The 20,759-nt window shown below is 33.0% G+C and overlaps 1 protein-coding gene across 12 annotated transcripts in view; it reads right to left on the reverse strand.

Annotated features, from left to right (window-relative positions):
- Positions 1 to 20,759, reverse strand: part of CFAP69 (cilia and flagella associated protein 69) — a 78,609-nt gene that overhangs the window by 21,034 nt on the left and 36,816 nt on the right. For all 12 annotated transcript variants that reach the window (XM_079151687.1, XM_079151691.1, XM_079151688.1 and 9 more), the window contains 10 exons: positions 19,241 to 19,457; positions 16,468 to 16,632; positions 12,360 to 12,478; positions 9,607 to 9,725; positions 7,939 to 8,020; positions 5,731 to 5,923; positions 4,536 to 4,673; positions 3,922 to 3,998; positions 2,398 to 2,595; positions 381 to 467 (listed from right to left, as the gene is read on the reverse strand). In XM_079151687.1, coding sequence (XP_079007813.1) covers positions 381 to 467; positions 2,398 to 2,595; positions 3,922 to 3,998; positions 4,536 to 4,673; positions 5,731 to 5,923; positions 7,939 to 8,020; positions 9,607 to 9,725; positions 12,360 to 12,478; positions 16,468 to 16,632; positions 19,241 to 19,457 — 1,395 coding nt within the window. The remainder of the gene's footprint in view (positions 1 to 380; positions 468 to 2,397; positions 2,596 to 3,921; positions 3,999 to 4,535; positions 4,674 to 5,730; positions 5,924 to 7,938; positions 8,021 to 9,606; positions 9,726 to 12,359; positions 12,479 to 16,467; positions 16,633 to 19,240; positions 19,458 to 20,759) is intronic.

Below are 20,759 nucleotides of genomic sequence, written 5' to 3' on the forward strand. Positions count from 1 at the left end.
GAGGGTAATATAGAATAGTTGCTTTTTCTGTTCTTCACTTTACTTTTTACGGAAAAGAAGGTTCAGAATGGAAAGTAGAGTGTGATTCTCCAGCTCATTCCTGCCCATCAGTGGTCTTTATATAGGTCAGGAACACCACCTTTAATTCCCCCTGCTAAACCAAATGAAACTCAGAGTAGCATCTCCTGTAGCTGTGAAAAGGCAGTTTCAATTATCAAGCTAGATTGCATACAGGAACCTAATAGGGTTGGTAGTCTACAGAAAGGTGACCAGAAAAAAGTAAATGACTATTCTCTTCTGAAAAAAATCTGTTCTTAAGAGTTGTTTATTTGTTGTATACATTGTAATACTTCAACACTGTAATACTTTAAAAATCCTACCTTTAGTGTTTTAGCATTTGATGTTCTAGCCAAGAAATTTTCCCATGATTTATTAGCTAGTTCTCTTTGCTTGTGTGTAGCTTGTATCTGAAATGAAAAAGGTTAAGGGTGTTTTAGTTTCTAAGAAAGAATATCAAAGGGTTTGAAAACATCTGTTTTGAAGGAAACACCTACCCTTTGCTAAGGTAAATTTTAAGGCTCATTAGCAAAAAGATTAGAATATTCATAGAACTTAATTTAAAAAACAAAACTCTTAAATGAAAAAAATAATCCTTTACGCATATGTGGCTAAGGTTTGAACTGCTTTCCATGAAATGTAATGCAAAACTGCTTTAAAAAAATAATAATTCTCAGCAAGACTGTTTTATGTGATTGCCATTTATGAAGATAGATTATAATAAAGAGTAAAGTAAATACATGATTTAACAGAAATTTCACAGGTGAAAATAAAGAAATTCCTGCTGGTCAGTGATAATTATTTTAGTTAAAATTATTTTGGTAAAATAACTTCTAATATATGACCTGCAACAAGACAAGTAATTTTGTGAGAGCAGAGTTTGTTGTGTTAATGAAGTCTAGGGAGGGAACTACTAACAAACTGCAAAGTATACAATTCTCAACAGGCTATCCATTTAACATATAATCAGAGGACACATGTCCTTGATTGATACATATTGTACTATTAAGATTAAATTATGAGTTGGGCATGGTGGCATACACCTGTAATTCCAGCAACTCAGGAGGCTGAGGCAGGAGGATCACAAGTTCAAAACCAGCCTCAGCAATTTAGCAAGACCCCAAGTAACTTAGCAAGACCCAGTCTCAAAATGAAAAATGAAAACAGCTGTGGGTGTGCCTCAGTAGTTAAGCACCCCTGGGTTCAATCCCTGGTACAAAAAAAGAAAAAAGATTAAATTATGAACCTAAGAATGACTAACAAAATAACTGCTAAAAAAATGGGATCAGAGCTTTGATAATAAATCACAATAATCAACAAATCAACAATATTTAGTCAATAGAGCAAATATTCTGCTATTCAAAATAAGTAATGATAAAGAGGCAATATAAATTCCAACTCTGCTGCCCCACTTCGGAGCAAATAAAAAACAGATTAAATGGCAACATCTATGCAAAAAAACCAAACCGAACAAACAAAAACTCCCAGCAAGCAAAACTTTCAAGCAATTGGTTGGTATAAAATGGAGTGGAATTCAAAGGTGGACACATAACAGTTCCTAAAGCTGTAGATATTAACATCTTATAGGCTATGTGAAAAAGTCAAGCAATAGAAAACACTTTGGAGATCACCTTAGGAGTTTCAAATATTTAATTGTAGTTACAAAGGATCACAAAGAAAAGGCAGGGGATCAACATTATCTTTGTATCTGTAGATAATTTAAATAATCACTTACCTTACTTGCTCAAAAACACAAGATGTGTTCAGTTTTTCAAAATAGCTATTTTCCTGACAAGTCTTTTCTGATTAAGTCAGAGACCAGTTTACCTCTGGATTTATAGCATGAATGTTCACACAGAGCATTCTGCACTGTAGTGAAGGTGCAACTGATTGACTGATAAGCTGGTAGTTGGTATACCATTAAGGGCCTATCACAGAATGAGAAAAGGGGCCAACTTTCTCTGAGTTTTTACATGTAGTTACAGATAAACTATCAGAATTTGTTAAATGTATACATTTATATAGGTCACAATTTTTGAAACCTTGTTTGGCATTTCAAAATACTGAAGTGTTTCAGATATCTCTTTACCTTTTAAAAATGTAAGACTGTAGAAATCAAATTATGCTGTCGTAAAACAGCATTAAAATAGTAATTGAACATAAAACTCAACTCCATGGTTTCCTTTAAAATTGTACAAACACTGAAAATTTTTTTTCATATGCTGAAAATAACTAAATAAGGCTAAAACAATCACGAGTAAAATATATATCCTAGGAGTAACTTCCTCTAGTTTATGCATTGAGATTAATATGTTGTGCCTCAACAGTATTGCAGCTTACTTTTGCATATACTTTCTGTTCACTTTGTGCATCTTGGCGTGCTTGGCTTTCAATCATCTCATTTTGCAGAGAAACTACCATCTTTCCAATACTTTCTGATGCTGTTGTAATACCTTCCAAAACTTTTTTATCTGCAGTGACGGGTCTTAACTTTTCTAATTTTATTTCTTCATATATTTCATTCCATATTTCTCCAATCTGTTGTAACAAAGTTTAACAAAGTTAAATTAACCAAAATATGATATAATTTTAGGTAACCATTTATGTGGGTGGTCACTCCTATTATGCTTCCTTAAGCTTCTCTAACTTCTTAAGAATATTAAGTGCTTTGGGAATGATTCAGGGCACCAGTTACATTTGAGTACTCAGAAGTAGTTTACCAAATGTTTTTCATGACTCAATATATTCATGGATGAGGATCCACCACCTATGGCTTATAACTACTTCATTTTCACAGCTGCAGAAACTGCTGACTTATTCTCATCTATCTAAATTATTGCTGCTTTCCTCCCTGAATACCTGTACTGAATATTAGGTCACGCTGAAATGTAGGAACAAACATGGGGATTCCTGGGAACCTAGAACAGATTCATCCTGAGAAATCAGGCCCTGCCCCTCTCCTCCTCATTAAAGCAAAGTATAACTGAATCTCAGACTTTTAACCGTGTGGCTCCATTATGCTCCATCTCATATTTTGTGTTGTCTAGAAATTAATGTGCTTCCATATATTTAAAGCTAGAATAAAACTTACGTATCTAAGATAGGAATAAATTCAATTTTCTTTTCATTTGAAGATAGGGATTTAGTAATTTAAAACATTCAATAGATAAATACTGCTGGGTGCAGTGGTACACACCTGTAATCCCAGTTATTTAGAAGGCTGAGGAAGGAGGATTCCAAGTTTGAGAATAGACTGGAAAAATTAGTGAGACTATCTCAAAATTTAAAAAAGTAAAATAAAATGAAAGGCTTGTGTTGTAGTTTAGTACAAAAGATCCTGAGTTCAATCACACTTATCACAAAACAAAGCAAAACCAAGTACATTAGTACGTAGTGCTAATATCAGTATAAGGCAAATGTTTACTTGGTAAGATTTTCCTGAAACTTCAAAAGTATTTATTTACTGATGAAAATATAACCAGTAGTGTAAGCATTCTAATAACTTTTGAGATTTGATCATGATATCAGCTAATAATTAAAGAATACTTTGACAAGCATTAATAATTTAATAGTAATAACTTATTTAATCCTAATGTTTTCCAAAGAGAAGAAATTATATTATTAAAATTCTGTTAGACTTTTGATATTACTATATCAGTAATATCTATCTTCTTTTATAAGCTAATAGTTGGATGAAATTTAATCCCATGGGGGGCAGATAACTAATGATCAGTATTAGATGCAAAACAGGAAATAAAACAAGCCAGCATAGATAACTGCTCACAGCTATGTACAGATCTTTTATTTCCCAATTTATTTTTTGCCATAATACATATTAATAACAAAGTTATTAAAACTACTTACTTTGAAATCAAGGTACCTATGTATGATACAGAGGGTGACAAAATCTTCGGCAGATAGACCAGGTAAGTTTTCGAAATCTAAACAAAGTTTATAAATAGAAAATTACTTCAACAGAACAAGTGACTCACTCTAAGCTACTTTTGATTTCCTCAAATGTTTTTCCTGTGAGTGTTGGTTACTCCTACATTCTGCCAGGTCATCCTTACCCAGTCATTAGCAGAGAAATAATTCTTTCTGTTTTAGGGTCAATGATATTTTACTTTCAGAAGCTGAAAACTGAAAATGTCTTCCTTAACAAGAAGCAAAGACTTTAAAAAAAACTTAGGTGACTCAGAATGTTGATCTTTAAGCCTAATCATCTATAGTAAGCCCTTAATTCAAGCTGTACACTGGAATTGCCTGGGGAACTTAAAAAATTACTAATGTGGTAATCCCATATCCAGAAATTCTAATTTATTTGGTCAGTGTTAAAGCCTAGGCATTGAGGTAACAATGGAGCATGTGTTTATCTGTGTAAAGGGACTTTTAAAAACTGGGTTCCAAAGCAAAATCTGTGTACAGTAACACTCAGCACTACAGAAAAACTCTTGTGAATTTGAGGAGCAGTTTCTTACCTAGTTTGCCCAATACAGCATAAATTTTTGCTCTGATATTCTCTGCAATATCCATAACTGCAATCGATGGGCAGTTGGCAGGCAGTGGCATGATTTTTTGCTCTTCTTGAAAACTAGTAAATAGAGGTTTCTTTGTATCTAATAATTGGAGACCATGAAATATAAAATTGAAAAAAATCATTGTAAATAAATACTTAATTTTGAGACTTTGGTCTAACCAAAATACAATGTATAAAAACATTACAGTGCCTTACACAGTTACTCTTTTGGAAACACAATCAGTAATTTCTTCCCTACTCTGTAACAAAACTTAAACCTTTTATTTATATTATTATGTAAAATATAAAAAAATTTACACAATTACTTTTTTAAAGTGAAATTTTTATGTAAATAACTTGCAAAATTTTGAGATCCTGAAACAGATTAACAATGATGTAGACTCCTTCATTTTGAGTATCTAATTTTATGCTATAGATGTAAAAATTATTTTATGATGTTATAGATCAAAACTCAAATAACAAATTGGGTCAAAGAAAGAAATCACCAGAAGTGGAAATATTTTCATTTAAAAATAAACAACACTAGCAGTTTTGACAAAACTACAGTCAGAATCTTAAAAGGATTGAAAGAGCCTGCCTCGCAAGCACAAGGCCCTGGGTTCAATCCCCAGCACTGCAAAAAAAAAAAGGATTGAAAGATATATGGCATTATAGAATATAAATAAATTATAAATTCTGATGCTGTTGACCTCATTAGAGTAATTAAAATTTGTGAACATTTGATTTATTTCTATTTAGAAAACAATTTCTTCACATAAAAAGTAAACTGTATAAACATTAATGTACAAAAAGCTACAAAAATTGTTTTCAGATACTCTACTTATATCCCCAAATTTTACTGGTAAATAAAATATTACTGAATGTATTTGTAAAAGCAGAGAACCCAAATAAGTTTCTTTGGGAAGTAATGTTAAATAGTCAAATACCATTTTTTGAAAATATTCTATAAAAATATGAACCTCTTACTAATTTACTTGGTTTTCTTCCAATCATTCAGAATTTATAACAGCAATTTCTTTAAGCACTTGTGAAAAGAACTTTAGAAAGTGTGAAAGTCCTCATATTTTCCTATGTCGTTAAAAGATCCCTTTTAAAAATATATATTTGATTGCTTCTTCTAATAACAAAACACTTACCAATGATCTTCCCATTTTTATCACGTTTTACTCCTAGTTCTTTTTCTTCCTTTCTCCACAATTTAATTAAAAGACTAGCCGCTGTCTGATCCTTCTTCCCTCGCCAGGCATTGACATGAGCAGCAGTTTTGGGATTATCACAAAATTCAACCATTATTCCAAGTATTAGGTTACAGAATTTTTTTTGGTTTAACTTTGGCAAGGAAACAGAAAAGAAAAAAACATTGTGATAAATATTAAGAATGATTGCCTTAATTAAAAAAAGATAAAACACTTGTAAATTCCTTTTAAACTCAATTTCCCATTAAAAGAGATGCCCACTTTAATGAGTGTTTTCCAATATTAGAAATTTAAAAAGATAAAAAGGATTTAATGTAATTCTGAAGTAGTCATAGTCACGTGTCATGGACAAAAATGTATTAACTTGATTGAACTGGAAAAGGGAGATTTGCCACACACACACACACACACAAAAAGTGAAGATGTTGATTTTAAGTGAAGCAAGGTCAGTAGTGACATGGTCCACTGCAATTACATGATCTTTCCATGTTACATGCTTTATTAAGGTATAAAAAGATCCATTATTAGCTATAATCTCTTTGTTATCAAGAGAACAACTATGATAACTAAATGATAGTCAAAATGGGATATAACTTTGTATTTTAACAATTGTATTCATAAAAAGTGCATTTAAAGATTCAAGAAAATGTTCTTATTACCAAGCATGTTTCATAGCAACATTTAGGTTAGAAAATTCCCTGGAAACCAAAGGTCTCCATACAGGAATTTTTCTATGTGACATAATTTTTGTTGATTAACTCTTACAGAATTCTGCTAACAGAATAGAGCTAAGGAAATAGAATCTGTTTGAGTTGCAACACAGTTTCCATTTAAAAAAGATAATATTACCTGCAAAGGTTATTATGAGTTATATGAGACTTCCTGGCACATAATAAGCTCTCAATAACATTTAAACATTATTAGCCATTATTTCACACTGAATAAATATTTTAACAGAATTATATCAAGCAGAACCCTCGACCAAGTTTTTAAAATTCCTTATACTTCATTTTCAGGAGAAAGAAGCATATATCAAAAGTTGAAGTTGATATAAAAATTAAAGAATATTTATAATTTGTAATGAACTTTATTGGTTCAATTCACATTAATACAATCTAATAATAACATTTATGAATAGCAAATGCATAGAAATAATATGTATCAAGAACTGTTTTAACCAATATATTTATGTACATGCATGTATGCAGGCACACTTGCTGGAATATGTATGGGCACACACATATACACAATATCACTCATTTAACCCTTCCAATACTGTGATGAGGTAGATTGTTATCCCTGTTTTATAGATAAAGACATAAAAAATGGAGTTCTTAATTTTCTTTCAGGGTCATGGAGGGACAACAAATAATTTTAGCACATTTGTTGAATCAAAGTAGGTTAATTATACTGCTAATAAAACCAAGAATGGTAACAATCATAGACAATGACATGGCTAGAACTTTGCATGAGAATCTCCCTCAAAATTTTTCTAAATAGAATTATAATTTTCCTCCCAATCACTTTGACTATGAACTCCACTTAGAATTGAGGTTAAAGATTAAGATTTATATTCTTCACGGATGCTTGAGGGCTTGATAGTGACTATTTACTGGAAGACTTACAATGCTCACTCCTGTTCATCCTGCAAAATGGTGGTCTGTGACACACCAGACTTCTTCATATCACCTCCAAACTAAGCACAGCATGAGGTTTGATCCCCAGCAACAACAGCAGCAGTAACAACGACAACAACAACAAATCTTAGCTTTGTCTCATGGCTCTTAACTTCTAATACCAGCAGAAAAGTTAGAAGTTACTAATAAATGATTGAATTTTGATAGAGTCTAGCTCTTTACATACTATTTCTCAGCAGGTGGATGTTGTACAAGGAAATAAATTCCCTGCTTCTGTGTATTTGGGAATACTAACCTAAGTAAACTGATTTCTTAACTGCAGAAATTTTTAGAACCTTTAATATGCTAGTGCTTTTTAAATCTCCAGGAAAAATTTTGTTTAAAACAATATATTTGAATATGATTTGGGGGTACATTTCTTTACAAAGTAGTGTTCTGTGGTATTTGGTTTGGAAAAAGTCAATAAAGACATATTTATCTTTTGTCTTACAATTGTTGTAACCATACTTACTGCCAATACATCCAAAAGGAGAAAAATACCTTCCTTTTCAAGAAAGTAGTCTTCTGAAGAATAACATCCCAAAATGCAGCACCTTAAATTAAAAGAAATTCATTCACTTGATAAAAATTTACTATTAAATTCCAATTTGTAGAATTTTCTATCAGAGCATTTTCAAAGAATATTTAATGTTTTCTTCATTTCTTTAAATCAAAGAGTTAATATTTTTAACTTAAAAATTGAACTTTTAAGGAAACCATACTAGTGTAGTTTAATTTCAAGCACTTTTTTAAAACAAAAACAATTAATTCTTCTTTATAACTGCCAATTTTGGGGCAGGGGTATCAGGGATTGAAATCAGGGGCACTCAACCACTGAGCCACATCCCCAGTCCTATTTTGTATTTTATTTAGAGACAGGGTCTCATTGAGTTGCTTAGTGCTCACTTTTGCTGAGGCTGATTTTAAACTCGTGATCCTCCTGTCTCGGCCTCCCAATATAACTGCCTATTTCTTTTCTGCAAATGCAACATTCTCTTTTGCTGTCATAAAATGAATCATTCTTAAAAACCTCCTCCAGGGCTACTTTTACCACTTTCTCCAGTGGGCAATATGGGCTGAATACTACTGCTGGTGCTAGTGGTGATGGTGGTCAACAGTAACAAAGACTAATCGCTGCTCCTCTCAGATAAGCCTGCTGGAATCACCTTCCTGTGCCCCTTTTCTAAGTCTGGCCCCCTCTTGAACACAGAGGACCCTGTCTCTACTGTTTGTTGGGGATGAGGTAGGGGAGCTGGTGCCCCAAATGCCAAGAACTTGACCTCATCCATTTAAGCAGTGGGTTTTACCACTTCTGGGGTGGCCAGACATTTAGCTATTTAGTTTGTGAGGGTGATTCTAAATGAGAGAAGCAGTTCAAGTAGAGTGAATAAAGTAGATGTCCCTCCTGATGTGGATGTATCTTTTCCAATTAATTGAAGACCTACATAAAATACAAAGTCTGAGTAAATGGGAGCACCTCTGCCTGACTGCTGAGTTTAACCTTCATACTCAAACTAAAAAACTGACTCCTCTTGGGATCTAAGCCTAGCAAGCTTTAAGACTGGAACCTAGACTGTTGCTCTCTTGGTCCTCAGGTTTTCAATCACAGCATGGAACTACACACCAGCGGTCCTGGGTCTCCAGCTTGCTGACATTTTCCCCAAGCTTGGGACTTTTCCACCTCGGTAATTATGTAAGTCAATTCCTTATAACACATCTCTCTTTATATTACTTCTATTGATTCTGTTTCTCTGGAGAACTTTGACAATATCTAAGTGCAAAGGACTGAAAAATGCTAAGACATTACTGACCTCAAGAATAAACAGAGAGGTAAAATATAAGAATAATAGTGTACAAATAACAGTGAATGCTTCTGTTTTTTCTAGACTAGGCCAATATGGAATGAGTTTAAATCACAAAAACGAGAATTTAAGTTTAGATATAAAAGTGTTTACTGTTTGAGTGATGAATGAGATTGCCTTCCAAAAGACATTGGTGTCGTTTTTGGACTATCTTAAAGAAAAAGGCATAGCATAAGTTATCTCTGTGGTGTGGTTTTGAGGGAAGGAAATCGCATATAGCTATCAATTTAGTTTTCTTATACTGTGATTCTAACTAACTCCATTACAGTAATACTTACCAAATGCTGTCCAATGTACTAAAAAGAAGCACATTATAACCTAAGCCACTCTGTATCTTCTTGGGGTCTGTTTTCATTACATGAAGAATGATATCTACTCCTTCAGTTCCAAAAATTTCCTGTTTAAGAGATTTGTTTAAAATTATTCAGAAAATAGTATGTGTTATGGTTGGATGTGAGGTGTCCCCCAAAAGCTCACCTTGAAACAAGGCAAGGAGGTTCAGAGGAGAAATGATTGGGTTATGACAGCCTTAACCCAATCAGTGATAATCAGGTAATCCCCTAATAGGGATTAAGTGATAACCAAAGTGGTAGGATGTGGCTGGGGGAGGTGAGCATTAGGGGCATGGCTTTGGGTATATATTTGTATCTGGCAAGTGGAGACCTCTCTCTCTGCTTCCTAATCATCATGTGAGCTGGTTCCCTCTGCAAATTGCAGTAGGGTCAGAGTCCCTGAGGGCATTCCCTGAGAAAGCAAGGTATGGAGATTTGAGGAAGAAGCCAAAGTTGCAGTGGAGAACCCTGAGATTAAGAAATGCCAGTAACATGAGATATTGTCCTGGGAAAGCTGCAGGAATTGATCAGACACAGCCAACAGAAAGGTCACTTTGTCTACAACAAACAAGGTCACAGAGCAGAGCTACACAAGCCCTTTGGAGAGGATATCGTGCCATGTGCTCCAGATGCTGGAAACAGAACTACAGGACCTGTTTGCCCAGCTGGATTTTGGTCTTGCTTGGTCCCATCCCTTTTTTCCATGCCCCGATTTCTGTGAATGGAAATGTTTACTCTGTACATTTAAATATTGGATTCTTGTAAATTGCTTTTAATTTTATAGGAGCTCACAATGTGAGATTGCCTTGCACCTCAGAGAAGACTTTGGACTTGAACTTTGAGCAATCATCCATGTGGGATGGTTGTGAGTTTTACGGGGCTAAGGGTGGAATGTTATGCTTTGGATGTGAGGTGTCCTCCAAAAGCTCATGCAAAAAGGTTCAGAGGAGAAATTATTGCTATGAGAGCCTTAACCTAATCAGTGAACTAATCCCCTGATAGGGATTAACTGAGTGGTAACTGAAGTTGTAGGGTGTGGCTGGAGAAGGTGGGAATTGGGGGTGTGGCTTTGGGGTATGTATTTGTATCTGGCAAGTGGAGCTCTCTCTTTGCTTTCTGATCATCATGTGAGCTGCTTCGCTCTGCTACACTCTTCCACCATGATATTCTGCCTCACTTTGAGCCCCAAGGAATGGCGTTGGCCTTCCATTGACAAAGACCTCTGAAACTGTGAGCCCTCAAATAAACTTTTCCTCCTCTAAAGTTGTTCTAGTTGGGTCCTTTTAGTCACGGCAGCAAAAAAGCTGACTAAAACAGTATGTTTAATACAATTAAAAAATTATACTCATTTGTTCTCAGGAATTTAAGAGAGATTATTCTAAATTATTTTAAGAGAGGATATCAATCAACATACCAACTTAATGTCCCTTTATAATTTTTTTCTTCTCCTTTTTTTTAAAAGAAAAAATATAGCATGTGATGTTCCCCCTGATTTTCTTCCATGAATGCTGTCTAGAATTCAGATGAATACTAGACAGTAATAACCATCATGGAAGATTTTATAATGCTTCCAAGAGAGAAATTACTATGTAAATGGTAGTTAAACCTTTAATAATGTATATGAAATTACTGCCATTTAGTGGTTTTCCCTTACCAATTACTTTTCTCATTGCTTTGTTCTGTTCTATTCATAGGCAAGATTATGAGTCTGTTTCCAGAAGAGTACAGGCACATGGTGGTAGAATATAAGATGATGCATCAGGGCTTGAAGCTAAACCACATTCACTATTCCCATTGCCTCTGCCTAAAATCTATCTAAACCTTCATAATTTTTTTATTTTTATATTTTCGGTTTTAATCTCGTTATTTAAGCGGTCAATTTCTAAAACTCAGAATTTACTGTGGAGTTAAAAGAGATCAAAGGAGATCAAGTTCCTATTTTAACTTTCCCTTTTAAGTATTAATCTAATTCAACCCCCCAAACAACATGTATACCAAAATAGTCCTCTATGAAAAACTGGCAGTTTCTTATGATAAATATACAATGACTTTAGGTTTATCAATTTCACTCCTAGATATTTACTCAAGAGAAATGAAAGAATTATATGCACAAAAAAGACCAGCTCAAGAATTTTCATTGAAGCTTTATTCATGATCACCCCAATGGAAACAATCCAAGTTTCTATTAATAGGGTAATGAATAAAAAGGTTTTGATATATTATACAATAGAAAACTATTTGACAATAAAAAGAAATGAACTATTAATATATTGAACAATATGAATATATTTTATAAGTATGTTATTACTTTCTGGATGACAGAAAGCAGACATAAAAAAGTAAATACTATGTGATTCCACTCCTATAAAGTTAAAGAACAAATGAAACCAATATATACGGATAGAAATCAAAATACTGGTTGTTTGGAGGTGCATAACAGGGATGGCTACTAAAGGGTTGAGAAATTTTTTTATAGGGAAAAGGGAATATTATATGTTAGAATTAGAGTATCAGTAATATACCTAATGAAATATATTTAAAATCTGTACATTATACTGTTTATAATTAACTTGAATTATATAAAAGAATATTAAATTAAACCTTCATAAGATTAAAAGAAGAAAAATACTTATAGTCACTTTAAAGAATTCATATGATTGGGAGATCTCAACACCATTTTGATTTATAGGCATACATACCTTCCTTTGAATATGGTGTTCACAAAGTCCAGATAAGATAAGTAATAAATCAGACTGAATTTCTAAAATAATGGCCTCTTCCTTTTCATTAGTCTTACTTATACTATTTTTAAAGATTCCTGGTGTGAAAAAAAATTAAAGAACGTAATGTTATTGCATACCATATTTTTGTTTTGTTCAGTTACTATTCGGAAATCTCTCCCCAAAAGCTTCTTCAGCTAGAGAAACTATTTTAGAAGGGGCTGTTTTCATTGCATAGAAACCTAGAAGCTGAGGATGGAAGATGATAAATGGACTACTTAAGCTCTCAGTACAACCAATCAGTAGCCCCAAATGCATAGAATTTCTATTTCTACACATATATAAGCCACATACAGAATATCTCAATATAATCATTAGTCTCACATATAGAAATTCTAGGACAGAATTAATGGAGTACAGAATTAAAAGATGCCCTAACAACTTGATACTTTGCCCAACCAACTTGTTTAAAATATATAAAATTTTAGCTGGACTCAATGATCCAGCAACTCGGGAGGCTGAGACAGGAGGATCATGAGTTCCAAAACCAGCCTCAGAAACTTAGTGAGACCCTAAGCAACTTCATAAGACCACATCTCAAAATTTAAAAAATAAATAAATAAATAAATAAAAAGGACTGGGGATGAGGCTCAGTGGTTGAGCACCTATGGGCTCAATTCCTGGTACCCAAAAGAAAAAAAACATACATAGAATTTCATGAGCCAGAGATCAATACTTTTGCAAATATATGACCAAAATATCAAGATTGTAGTTTACCTCATCTCTTCCTCTTCTCATGGTTTATGGAGCCAATTTTTAAAAAACAAATGTAGAAGATCTAAAGGATATTTTCTATCTGTTATTTCTTGCTGCTTCTCAATTTTAAATAGCAGAATTCTATGTCTTTTAAAAACCCTTCTTATCTAATTAAAACTGAAAAGGGCTTTAAAAACCAGCTACTGATACTGATGAAAAGACATTCAGAATAAAATTTTTCCTCAAAAAGAATATCCTTTAATTACTTTAATATTGAATTAAAGTAATTTCTCCTCTATTAAAGGGATAAATGTTTTCAGTAGGAACATACAGAACTGTTTCCAAAGAAATTACAGCCTACTTCCATAGTTGGCCTTGAGGATGAATCACAGATGGGGGTTCAGACCCTTCAGAAGAGAGCTGAACCTGCTGGAGGGCCAGTACAGGGACATGCCTTGATCAGAGGGGCCTAAGTTTCTTTATCAGGATATCCTGTAACTGGTTGGTCACAAATCTGTTTCTCTTTTCTAGATTATCTCATTCTCTTTCCTATTGAGGTGTAGGCCTGTAACTTTCCCCATGATCTGTAACACATAGTTCATTTATACTGAATTATTTTCCTCATATATAGGTACCCTTCAAGTCCTTGTCTTTATTCTTTCCCTATTGTATTTTAAATCATTCTAATTTGTCCAGATTTTTCCTCCTAAAACAAAGTATTGTATACATAGCCTCATCTGATCAAAATCATCAAAATCTTCCCAAGAAGGATGAAGTGCAAATTCTGTTGTCTACCACTCAAATCAGAATGGTTGATTTGAGTGGTAGACAACAGAGTTTAGTCCTTGACTGTACAATTCACCTTATCTCACAGCATTTGTCTTCACAAAACTTTGGCTGTACTTAAACTATTTTTGAACACATAACTATGCACATTTTGGCACCATGTCTGCCCATGCTATCTCTCTGCTGAAAGACCAACTTTTTTTTTTTTTTTTTAATCTTGAAATAACCTTTACTCTCATAGACTCCTATTAAGCCTGCCCAACCCTGAAAACTACCCACAGGTCTTAGTTTCTGTGATATTTTCTCTTTGTACTACTCATTAGGTACCTATATTGATAATTCAGGGTAACACATGTTTTTTGTTTTGTTCTCAACAGAAACAAGGTCCCCAGTGTCCTCATTTATACATGTATGTAATCCCAGTGTCTGTCTACACAGAAAGTGTATCTACATAGAAATTCCATTTATAATGCAATTACTTTTTTTTTTGCTTTTGGGGATTGAACTGGGGTGCTTGACCACTAAGTTACATCCTGAGCCCTTTTTAAAAATTTGAGACAGGGTCTTACTAAGTTTCTTAGGGCCTTTCCAAATTCCTTTGGTTGGTCTCAAACTTGCAATCCTCCTGCCTCAGTTTCCCAGGTCACTGGGATTACTGGCATGCACCACTGTGTCTAGCTTCATTACTATTTTTTGATCATGTTACCAGTACAAAACCCTGTTAGATTAAAAAAGGCAAGTCACCTTCCTCCTAGAACTCACATGATAAAGATAAGCTTTTTAGTTAAAGGGAAAATTTTCTACTAAAAGAAGAACTCTTGTTATTTGCTTTCTCTTTTTCCTAACCCATTCCCTCAGCCCAGGTGGGATTTAAGAATTCTTGTATATGCAAAACTGTATTTCCTATTAGGCTGGGGCCTTAATACGAATTTTGTATAACAGCATGTACATGGGTGTGATAAAAATAAACTTTCAAATTTGGTCGTCCTAAGCAATTTTGTAAGGTAAATATCTTTGCTTAGCTCCCTTTTTGGTAAACTTCTTTATCCTTACTAGCATTATAATTGGAGGGTACCATCCATCTCCACTAATGATGCATGAGAAGGTACTTTAATGGGAAGAAGAGTTTTTGAGTAGGCATTTATAATTAATTGGCATCTGGCAGTGCTATAGTTTGGATCTTGAATGTCCCCCAGAGGTCCATGTTTTGAAGACTTGGTCCCTAGCCTGTGTTGTGATTGGGAGGTGGTGGAACCTTCGGGAGGTGGGGCCTAGTGTAAGGAAGTTAAGTCACTGGGAGGCCTGCCTTTGAAGGGAATATTGGAACCCTAGCCCCTTCTTTCTCTTCCTGGTCACCATGAGATGAACAGCTTCTTTTGCCAAGTGTTCCTACCATAATGTATTGCTTCACTACAGGCCCAAAAGCAACAGGTCAACTGACCATGACTGAAACCTAACAAACCATGAGCCATAGTCAACCTTTTCTCTTTATAAATTGATTTATCTCAGGCACTTGCCACAGTAAAGGAAAGTTAACATAGCAGATTACACTTGTCCATCTGTAATTTTGAATGATTGGTTCCAGAATCCTCTGGGATCCCCAAATCCATGGATGCCCAGGTTGCTTGCATAAAATGATACAGTATTTGCATATAAACTATACACTTTAAGTGTACGCTTCCTGTACACTTTAAATCATATCTAGATTACTTATAACCCCTAATAGATTATAAATGCTATGTTTGGGGAGTAAAGACAGTTGTTGTTGGGGGACTAAGGATAAGAAAAGAGTCTGTATATGCTCCAGGCAGACATAATTTTTCTTTTTCAAGTCAGTCTGATCAGTGTTTGGTTGAATTCATGGATGCAGAGCCCAAGGATCTAGAGGGCCAGTGATTGCTTCATTTACCTAAAGCAATCACTGCTTATGAATGACTGAAACAGCTTTTCTTTTTCAAAGTCAGGAAAGGTAAGGGCTGAAGAACTACTTATTTTTAAATTACCAAGAGAAAGAAACTTTGTTTTGGGGGTTTCAAATTTCACTCTGAGATTATATGTGTATGGTTTTAGGGACAAGGTAACTTAATATAGTAATTCTAAGTAGAAAATCAAGGATATTCTGATATTTTCATTTCAGAAAAGAAACTTGTATATACATTTTGGTATATACAGCTGTGCTTCAGTATGTCAAATACATTGGAAAATGTAATGTAATCCTCCTTTAAAATAGCTCTAAAAGGCTTGGTCAAACGTGATGATTTTATTACTAGAAGAATGAAACATAACAATGGTCCATTTAAAAAAAGAGAGATAATACTAAATGAAATGGTTTCTCAATTGAGAATACAAATGTTTAAAGGATTAGTGATTATTATGTTTCATCAGGAAGAAAAACTGATTTATAGCAACAATATAAAACAGAAAAATTAAGAAACATTCAGAATTTTCTCAGCCATAAAGACAAATGTGTAAAAACATTTCAAACTAAACCCCTAGTATTATAAATGACCTACTTTCATCAGAACACTGCCATGTTAGATTTTACCTATTAGTTGCTGAATTGTTCCCTTGTCACAAAGATCCGTATTTATAGTCTCATCTTCAAGGTAGACCATGGCTCTCAGGAGTCTTAAACTGTAACGCATCTGGGCAAACTTGTTGCCACGGCCACCTGTACCATGAAAACTGTTACCGTGACTAATGAAGGGATCTGTGGAGGAAAATTTATTATGATCTACATCAAGAAATTTAAAACATAAAACATTTTGAATAAATAATATATCACATATGTATCTACATATAAATTTAAATAGTTGTTAATATTTTGTCATATTTATTTTCATTCTTTTCAGAAAAATAAGATACTATTTCTTCTTCCTTTCCTCCTTAAGATTATCAGAATGGAAATATATGCTTTAAAATTTTATTCAAATGTATCATATTATATGTATCTTCTGTAACTTTCTTCTGTTACTTAACATTGTGTTTTTAATATTATTCTTGCTGTTATAAGTAGATCCAATTGTGTTTAGCATTCATTTTATAAATGAATCATTTACTAGTTAAAACTGCCATAATGAACATTTTGGTTCATGTGCTCTTCTTCCCACAAAGAACTTCGTGTGACAATGGAATCACATGGGGTATATTCATTAAATCTTATCCAAATTTTCAAATTGCTTCTTAAAATTGTTACATGGATTCAATCAACTTTTTTCAAATCTGTAAAATGTAAAATGGTAGTGAATTTTAATCTTAATTTGCATTTCCCAGATTACCAATGGGGTTGAGTGTTTTTAGATTTTTTTTTTTAATATGAGGTTTTCTGTGACATGGAAGTCTTTATACCTTGAATAAGTCTCTACTGAATTATCTTCTTGTTAATATGTAGGAGTTCTTTATGAACCTACATTTTAATAGTTAAAGGGGTAGAAAATATCTTCTCTCAAATTGTAGGTTGATATTATTCAGATTTTGTTATTCAGCCATTTATAAGTTTTATAATTGTCAAATTATCAACATTTTCCTATATAGCTTAAGTTCATGAGTCTTTTCAAAGACATCTTTTCCTCTGCTGATATCTATCATATTTTCCCATGTTTTCTTCTAAGAGTTCTACAGTTTAGCTTTTCATATTTATTTCTTTCATTTTGCAATTTTTTTTAACTAAGTAAAGGAAGCTAATTTTTACTTTTTCATATTGAGGGTCAACTCTCTAGTACCATTTCACTGCTTGGGGTATCATCTCTTAAGATGCCAACTTTCCATATATTCCATTCCATTAGACTACAGTACCACATAATTTTAATTACTGTAGCTTTACTAAATAAGTCTTGATAAAAAACAAATCAAGTTCTCCCTACTTTATGCTTTCTTTGAAAGTTTCATATAGAAGTAGCATTATATTTAAAGTTCAAAAAAGTTCAGAATACTGTCCTGAGTATTTTGTGTTGTATAATAGTGTGGGTTCTGCAACCTGAGTTAAATTTTGTTCTACTACTTACTGTATGGCCAGAAACAAGCAATTTAACTTTTCAGTTCTACCCATCTAACCAATCAGGGATCATAATAGTAACAATATCTCCTAAGTTTGTTGGAAGTACTAATGAATTAATAATACTTGTAAAGTGTTTAAGGCCTAGCATATAGTAGATCCTCAGTAACTGTTAGATATTTGTCTTCATATTATTAGCATTTTCCCTTTTGCTTTATATCCTTCTGTAAACATAAATAATGTGAAGTACTGACAGAAAAATTGTTTTAATTAATGGAAACTAATTTAAACAAGGTTAATTTTAGTAACAGTATAGAAACTAAGGAATAAAGAGGCTATGATTTTTACCTCTCTCATGATATTCATTCATTCTTTCTATCTATCAAGATGGGATCTATCTATTTATCAATCAATCAATCAGTCAATCAAGATGGGATCTTGCTATATTGCCCAGGTTGGCCTCAAACTCCTGGGCTCAAGTGATCCTCCTACCAAAGCTTCTGGAGTTGCTGGGAACTACAGGCACACACCAAAGCCCCTAAAGGTTCTTGATCTAATGAAAAGGCATCATACAAAATTACTTCCAGAGAAAAATACTACTAGAAAAGAAATAGTATTTTCCTAATACACTTTAAAATACATGCACACATTTATTTCCTTTTTCAATAATTGAAATAAGATACTAACAAACTGGGGCTTTGCTAATTAGGTACACTACATATGGAGTCATTACTTTTGGCTAGAGATTTAGATTTTAAGCTTCATGAAGTTAAGAATTTTTATTTATTTTAATCATGAATGTATTTTTTAGTAGCTAAAATAGTATTTGGTACCTAGGAGGCATTCAATAGATATATGCTGGATAAAAGCATTAAAATATCACCAAGGGGCTTGGGTTGTGGCTTAGTGGTATTGTGCTTGCCTAGCATGTGTGAGGCACTGGGTTTGATCCTCAGCACCACACATAAATAAATAAATAAAGGTTCATCGACAGCTAATAAAAATATTTTTAAAATATCACTGGGATTTATTTCCTTCTTAAATGCAGTTTTGAATAAGCCTGATAATATAAAAATTGAAAAGAAATTATATGTATGATTTATTTTAGGTGTGTATGAACTATCATTGTGACATTTACTAATGTCCAACTTTGAAATCTCAGAGTTTTTCTTAAAATATATAAATATACTAAAAGGCAGACAGATCTACATATTTTTATGTTTTTCTCTTTAATTAACTTTATTGCTTCTTCTGTGAATACGTTGAGAGTTCAGGTGAAATATGTAGATTTGAATTTTGACAGGACTCTTGAAGGGCCACTCACCTTCACTGTCACACCATTCTAGAAATGCCAGTACTCGAGCATTTCCCTGACAGGACATGTATTCTTCTATTAATAAAGGAGCCACTGATGACAGAGTGGCAATTGCATGCAGCTGTAATTCTTCATGCTGTGCTGCAGACCATTCAATTATTTTGTGTTTCTCAGGTCTTTTAACATAGGTAAACAAAGCCCAAACAACTTTGCCATCAATTAATAGCTATGAGAAAGGGCAAAAAATACTTTGTTAGAAGTTTAACACAAATAACATTATTTAATCAAAGAAAATTAAATAAAACATGCCAAATTTGATGTTTTATTGACGATCATTTCAAAATAATCCCTTTCCAAATATGACATCTATGACACACTCAAAAAGATAACAACAAAAACCTCAACAGTAACAACTGTTGGTTAGAATCCCCTTTTCTGAAGTATGCATTCTTTAACTGACAATAATATAAAATATGTATTAATTTTTTGTCTATGCTACTCATATATGTACTTTAGTTCCTGATTCTAATAAAACCATACAAATAGAAAACTTGGGGCATTAATAAACAGCTGGAATTTCTTCATTCCCTTTTTTCAAAGGAAAGTTTTGTGGTTGTTGTCGTGTTGGGAATTGAACCCAGGGCTGTGTGCACACCAGCTAAGTGCTCCACCACTAAACTATGCCTCAGCCCTCAAAGACTCAGCTGCATACCATAAAAAAATTTTGTCTTAAATAATGACTATAGCTAATTTTTAACCACAATACCATAATTTACACCAACATCAACACTTTATCAAATATCAGGTCACAAGCCATACTTAATTGCATGTGCAGTATTTTAAAATTCCATTGAATCTAGCATTTTGGTAAAAACGAAATATAAATGCATAGCTATTATAAAATGACAACAGTTAGTAACTGATTCTGCTTAATGCATATTTGCAGTTCACAAGAATATAAAAGACTATATACTAGGTTATATTTAATATTCTATTAATTTGGGATTATTATATGAATTATTTCACAATAATAAATTTTTCTAAACTTTAATTCATCTTTGTTATATAACATTTACATGAAGAGAACATAAGATTTAGAGTTGAAAAAGGAGAAATAACTGTTAGTTCTAGAATTATTGTTAGAATTAAGTGGATTGTTTTTGAAATATTCTGAACTAACTGAAAATGATAATGCACATATCCATTATTACCATTACGACGGACTACAAATATATTACATAAAAAATAATTGATTGCATTGCTTACAAAGGGCTTTTCAAAGCTCATTATAACTTTTGTGCTATTGGAGTCTTTTTTTCTATAAAATGCTACTCAATCCACTAAAAATTGGTTTATAAACTATAACAAATTTTGTTGACTGCTTTCATGTTTTATCTTTTAACAGTTATATAATTCTCTATTGTAACAATAAAGCATATTTTATGGAATGATTTTCTATTTAACATTTAGGAAAAAATATTTAGGTTCTATAGACTACATATTTTGATATAAATAATAAAGTTATAAA

Source organism: Sciurus vulgaris (assembly GCF_902686455.1).
Source record: "Sciurus vulgaris genome assembly, chromosome: 8".
Lineage (NCBI taxonomy): Eukaryota > Metazoa > Chordata > Mammalia > Rodentia > Sciuridae > Sciurus > Sciurus vulgaris.